The sequence below is a fragment of the Triticum urartu genome, chromosome 7 (assembly GCF_003073215.2).
Source record: "Triticum urartu cultivar G1812 chromosome 7, Tu2.1, whole genome shotgun sequence".
NCBI classification, from domain to species: Eukaryota; Viridiplantae; Streptophyta; class Magnoliopsida; order Poales; family Poaceae; genus Triticum; species Triticum urartu.
In genome coordinates this window covers 83934593-83940958 of record NC_053028.1, presented here as the reverse complement: position 1 = coordinate 83940958, position 6366 = coordinate 83934593, and the positions used below count along the sequence as shown (strand labels likewise).

At 43.4% G+C, this 6366-nt stretch overlaps 1 protein-coding gene across 1 annotated transcript; it reads left to right on the top strand.

The window, feature by feature from the left end:
• Positions 1–4601: 4601 nt before the first annotated feature.
• LOC125521535 (zinc finger protein CO3-like) lies at positions 4602–5735 on the top strand. The gene has a single exon (XM_048686597.1). It carries the CDS (start codon positions 4688–4690, stop codon positions 5432–5434), a length of 747 nt encoding a protein of 248 aa, XP_048542554.1. The 5' UTR covers positions 4602–4687; the 3' UTR covers positions 5435–5735.
• The last annotated feature ends 631 nt before the right edge of the window (positions 5736–6366 follow it).

Here is a 6366-nt window from a genome sequence, read left to right as displayed (position 1 = left end):
ATTGCAATGCATGCATGCATAAAGTGCATGCATTGGTCAGTTTTCTCTTAATACTTGCATGCAATGATTTAATGCACCTTGAAGTCTGAACATGTGATGGGGAACAACCAAATTGAGCCCTATAAAATGGAAAAACTAAAATTTTGAGATAAGCCCTATAAACCAGAAAGGAGGGAGTATCTCTCTTCATATACTTAGCTTTAGAAGTACCTTGCCAAAGGCCTGAATAATGCTAAGTTTCCACAACCACTTCACAATAAGACTAATGTTTTGTCTTCTCAAATCGGTAATGCCCATACCTCCCTTATTCTTAGATCTACACAGTCTAGACGACTTAACCAATTAATATCTTTTTATGCCTCCTTTTCTCCGCCAGAAGAAATTTCTTCTGTGTTTATCAAGCTTGCCAACAAAGGTTTTGTTCATCAAGAACAAGGACATATGATAAAATGATATGCTGGAAACATTGGAATTTAGAAGAATGGTTCTACCACCCATAGAAGCAGAATTAGCTAGACATGCATCACATTTCTTGATATATTTAGTCTCAATATAATCCCAATCAGAATAGTGCAAGCCAACAAAACCCACAAGAACTCCTAGGTATTTCATAACAAAATGACTAGTAACACAACCGAACGACTCAACACAAAAATCAAGGATGGTATCAAAATATCTTTACTTTCTTGGAAATTGATTTTGAGGCCACACATGAGCTCAAATATATATGAGAGGAGTTTCATATTGATAGCCTTATACGGGTAATGATCAATACATAGAACTATGTCATCTGCATATTCTAGGGTTGCAACATCCTTCAATCAAATTAGGAGCTAAGCTACTAAGTAAATCATTTTTCTAAGTATTCTTAACCATATTGGATAGACACTCAACACCCAGACTCAACAATAAGGGGGAGAGAGGTTCCTCTTGCATTAACCCCTTATGACTTCGAAAATATGGTCTAGTAGTGTTATTAAGTTTAACACTGACATTCCCATTGTGTAACACACTTTTTATCCAATTACACCAAACATGACAAAATCCTCTCAACACATGGCATTCCATCACGAATTCCCAATTGACTTTACCGTACGCTTTATCAAATCTAATATTCTTATTATTATAAAAACACTCTAGTTATACTAATCAAACTATCTACAAAGGATTCCCATCTGATGCCAAGGATCTTATCAATCCACTTGCAAAGGAGACAAATAGCGGACAAAGTTGTTGTATTCTGTTAGCAGCAGAAATTTTAGGGAGATGAGTAATTGTCCCATAATTGAGTCTTTGCGCATCCAGAGTGCCAACATGGAAAGCATGGAACATGTCATAATATCAAATTGAATTACCTCCCAACAACGCTGAAGAAACACAGTAGGGATGTTATGAGGAGTTCAGGACTAGGAGCTCTATTTTATCCACGCAAATAAAGGCATTTAAACTTCTTCTATAGTGAAAGGTCTAATTATTTTTTTTCATTTTAAGAACCAACGAGTTTCTCATCTATAGACCATGTATCTGGGGATAAATGGAAAATATTCCCAGGGCATGGACCAAAAAGGTTTTTATAGGTTGTTAATACCCTCAATAGTAACACCATCAACCGAGAAGGAACGTATAGTTCCTTTTATTTTATTTTTCATTAGCAATTTTCTGGAATATGAGGGCTTTTAATATCCTTTCAATAACAATCTCCGATGAGATTGTTGTAATAGGTATACTTCCTCATTAATCAGGATCTCATTAATCATTGAGGGCTTTTAATGCCAACTCTCATCAGGATTGTTGTAATAGGTATACTTCCTCATTAATCAGGATTGTTGTAACATGGTTATTCTCGGTGGATAATAATAGGTGATTATGGTTAGGGACATCTCTGACCAATTTTTGTCCAGTCACTGAAGGAAAAAGGTCCACCCAATCACTAGGCATGAGGATCCTATAAAGTTTCTCAAGAGTCAGATGCTTTTGATTATTAGTCCACGTGTACTTTCCACCACTTATAAAAGGTTCTCTCGAACTAGAATTATGAATGATTGAGTTAAAGAATATCATTATACCGAAAACATTGCATTCTCTTATTCATATCCCCGCCATGCCTTAAGATATTAAAATAACCCCCATAAGAAAAGGAATTTTTACATTACCACAAAAACTAGCTAGCTCTGTTTAAAAAATCTAACTTAGCATCATCTTGAGCTACCCCATAAACAGCAAGTAGCTAGGGCCCATATAGTCTTAATAATTAAATCCTCTAGAATGACATGCAAAACATATTTTCCTTTAGCAAGGAGAACAATATCCACTTTCTCTTTTTTAAACAACAAAGGACACCACCGGCTCTACCTCTACAAGGAATCCATTCCCAGGTAAACACATAATAGGAATCAACATTGCTGAAATAACTAGTAGAGAACTTCTTGCTAGTTTCTTGTAAACAAATAAAATCTAGGAAATGATAAAAAATAATATTAGAGATACAAGTAGACATTCTATTCTTCCCCGCCCCTCTGCATTTCCAGAATGGACCTCTCATTTCTATCTCTAGTTCTTTTTATGTTGCCATGTACTTCTACTAGGGGAGTGGGAAGAATTACCATCACTTTTAGGGATCTCAACTGCTACTTTCTGACTCCTAGTAATAGGTCTATACACAATCACATTCACTTCCTATTTCTTTTTTTCTTGGATCTCGTTTTGTAGAGTCATCCATCTCTAAATCTCTCTTAGGGCACCAGGCCATATTAACGGGGGTCTTATCCCCTTTTTCATTGATAAACATTAACTGATCATCCATGACATCTTGGATAGGATTACACTTATCGTCCAAGTTATTCCTAGATTTATCAAGTTCTCTAACAATGTCTATGTAGGAAAAATCATTTCCAGGTACTAAAACACCCATTTTAGTGCCCCTTAGCATAAGATCATTATCAGACAATAGATCAAATGAATTAGCTAGAACTTTAAACTAGAAGAGTACCTTCCAAATTCCACTTTTTGATAGCAATTGTAGTCCTCTCATTTACTCACTTCAGATTATTTTTGTACATATCCCAAGTCGAACCTCAAATTCATCTCAGAAGCTAGTGGAGGAGTAGGGAGGATATCATCAAAAACATCGAGAGAGGTAACTGGATATTGCACCACATAATCAATAGAGACATTCATGTTGCTATCATCATCACCATTCACTTCCATCACCTGAGGGGTAGAGGTAATGACATCCACAAATGATTTCCTGTGTAGGGGAATTAGATGGATCACATAATTATGTATTTCAAGAATTACCTGGTCCTTGTTGTGCCCAATATTAGCAACACAGGAAACAATCCAGTTACTAGATCTTTCCCGCTCTTCCCTCTCTTTCTTCATATTTTTCCGAGCTAAAGTATTCAGTAATAGAGCATTGTCATGTTCACTTTAAGATTCAGAAGTTTCCAGGATAGTATGAAAGGTTTTTTCATAAGTAGTAGGAGTGGTTTTGTTGCTCCTACTACTATTCCGGAGAGGTCACTAAAAGATAATAGAGGCCCCTATCAGCTTCAAAGTTGTTTATGTATTGTAAAGCTAATAGGCCCTATTGTGTGTGCTGGAAAGGTTGAAGACAGTAAGCTCACATAGGATGGCATCTTCAACCTCCCTGGCACGACCGTGGTGCAACCTCCGTCCTTCCCCAGAGCCCGGACATTGACTATGGAAGGGAAATGATAGCTTTAAATCTACCGTCAAACATGTAAAAGACATCACAAACAAAGACTTCGAGGAGCAAGAAAGTGTCCCGTCCCAAAGGGCAAGTATAGGCGACTTGTTCCATCAGCAGACCACCCAACTATCAACATCACAAAGAGAAGAGGAGGAGAGACACACACACATACACAAAGACGAGGGGACAAGAAGTTGCCCATCAATCGGCAAAACAACTGTTCAGATCGAGAAGCCGCCGATAACGACCAACAATCACAAAAATCAAAACATGAGCGCTGAAGATCTGAAGAAACCAGATCCACCACCACCGAAGCTCACACGGACTCTGTTGAAATAGAAAGCCGCTCCGATGAAACACAGACGAAAACAAAAAGACATTATTCCCATGAGACAACACCACTTATGCCGCCACCTGAACATCAACCCTAACTAACCGAAACAAGGGACCTATCTACGCCCTAGAGCTCCCCCTCCCTAGGGCCAGAGCGGCCACCGGAGGCCGGCCGATGAGAGGAGTGAGCCGGTGAAGACGTCGACGGAAGGACAAGAAGACGAGTAATCCTCTGGACCGCCTCTCTCTGTGCGGAAGGTTCGAGAAGGACATGGTAACAGTAACAGAGTTGACACCGGCCTACAAAGTCGGTCTTTGTTGATCGTGACTTGTCCGGCGCCGTCCTGCTGCGCTGGCGAAAGAGACAAGCATACAATAAGTTGCTGGTCGGCCGGAAATTCCTCATAAACTACAGTCTCGCTCAACCCAATCAACCCAGCGCCAACCTTGCGCGGCCAGTAGACGCCCACGTGCCCTCCCGGGCGCGTCACCAACCCCACCTTCTCCCTCCACCTCAGCTATTTATGCAGCTCAGCAGCTCACTCGCGCTTCACACTCACACACACACACACACTCGGTGATTGCTCCGTTGACCGATCAAACCAAGAAATCCTCCTCAGCGGAGTGACAAAGCCAGCGGGCATGGAGAGCGAAGGGAGCACGAGCCCCAATGGCGGCGCCTGCGCGGTCTGCGGCGGCGCGGCGGCCTTGTACTGTCCGGCGGACGCGGCGGCTCTCTGCGTGCCCTGCGACGCGGCTGTCCACTCCGCGAACCCTCTGGCCTCCCGCCACGACCGCGTGCCGCTGGCGGCCGCCGTGGCCGCGACCTCCGGCGTGTACGACCTCTTCGCGGCTGACGACGAAGGCGGCTCGTCCTGGCCGACGCCGGGGCCGGGGCAGGGGAGCCCCAACAGCGGCTCGTCCGGCTTCAGTAATAATGGCAGCGGCGTCGAGATGAGCCTGTTTGACTTTGACCTGCTCTCCGACGTCGACCTCGTGGCCACGGGCGCCGGCGGAAGCATGCTATCGGATAACGGCGGCGTCGCGCCGTTGTGGCTGCAGCCCGGCCTCGCCGCGGACGCCTCTGCTGCGTGGACCCCCTCGTGGTCGCCGTCGGAGGCTGTCGTCGTCCCGTCGGCGGCGGACCGGGCGGAGAGGGTCAGGCGGTACCGCGAGAAGCGCAAGAACCGCAAGTTCCACAAGACCATCCGCTACGCCTCCCGCAAGGCGTACGCCGAGGCGCGGCCCAGGATCAAGGGCCGCTTCGTCAAACGCCCCGCGGCGGACGACAGCATGAGCGCCGGCGAGGCGGCCAAATTCTGGCTCTCCTTCTCCGACAACAGTGTAGGGTTCCAAGTTGCATCCCATGGAGTCGTGCCAAGCTTCTAGCAATGGCGTCTGCCCAGCAAAGGAAAGATGCCAGCGATCGAAGTGCAGATGCCATGCTGCCATCCTATTGGCCCATGGTCCTCCTGCCGTGTCCGTGCTCCGGTCGTGCCGTCGTTGCGGTCAATATTCATGGTAAAAACCCGCCATCGATATTTTTAACTGATGACGCGGGTTTTTCGGTCGATGGGCGTAATATTATGTCCATCGGTGAACTAGGCGATTAATGTATACTTCCTCGGTTTGTTGTTAGTTTTATTATGTGCTAAGATGAATAAAGAATCATGTTAAATTCTTGTGGCCACACTGATGCTCATTTTACCGTTGCCAGTGCTTATGGATAAAGCTTTCTTTCCTAGAGAGGCAATTCTGCACCCAGGTGTATCTACACCTGGATGTGAACAGCAAATTCAAATAAAATAGTAAAATTCAAGATGCTCATGTGCGTGTGTTTAATTTTTTATTGGTGTTTGGACATCTGAGGAGTTCCTGCTAAAAAATCAGGTGTCTGAGAAACTTTGAAAAATAACACTATTTGGAGCTGATTTTTTTGTACGAGCTCCTCAGATGTGTAAACACCAAGAAATATGCACACTCCTAGCGCACATGAGCATCTTGGATGCCTAAAATTTTCAGACTTATTTGACTTTTTTTAGTTTTTTAAAATGTATTGTTTGTTCACTAGGTGTAGAAGAACCTGGGCACCGTTTTTTTTTTTGAAACGGTGGCAAAAGATTTGCCTCATCGATTAATTAAGAAGGTGTAGAAGAACCTAGGCACCCTTTAGAATTGTCGTTTCTTGCCCTATGTTTTAACTCAATGATACGGGTTTTAGCAGTAATTGTATTCCATAACCTGAGTAACTAGATGATACCCCATATGTTACTGCGGGAATCGCTTATATTTTTTTAATCTGGAACCGATTATATTTTGAT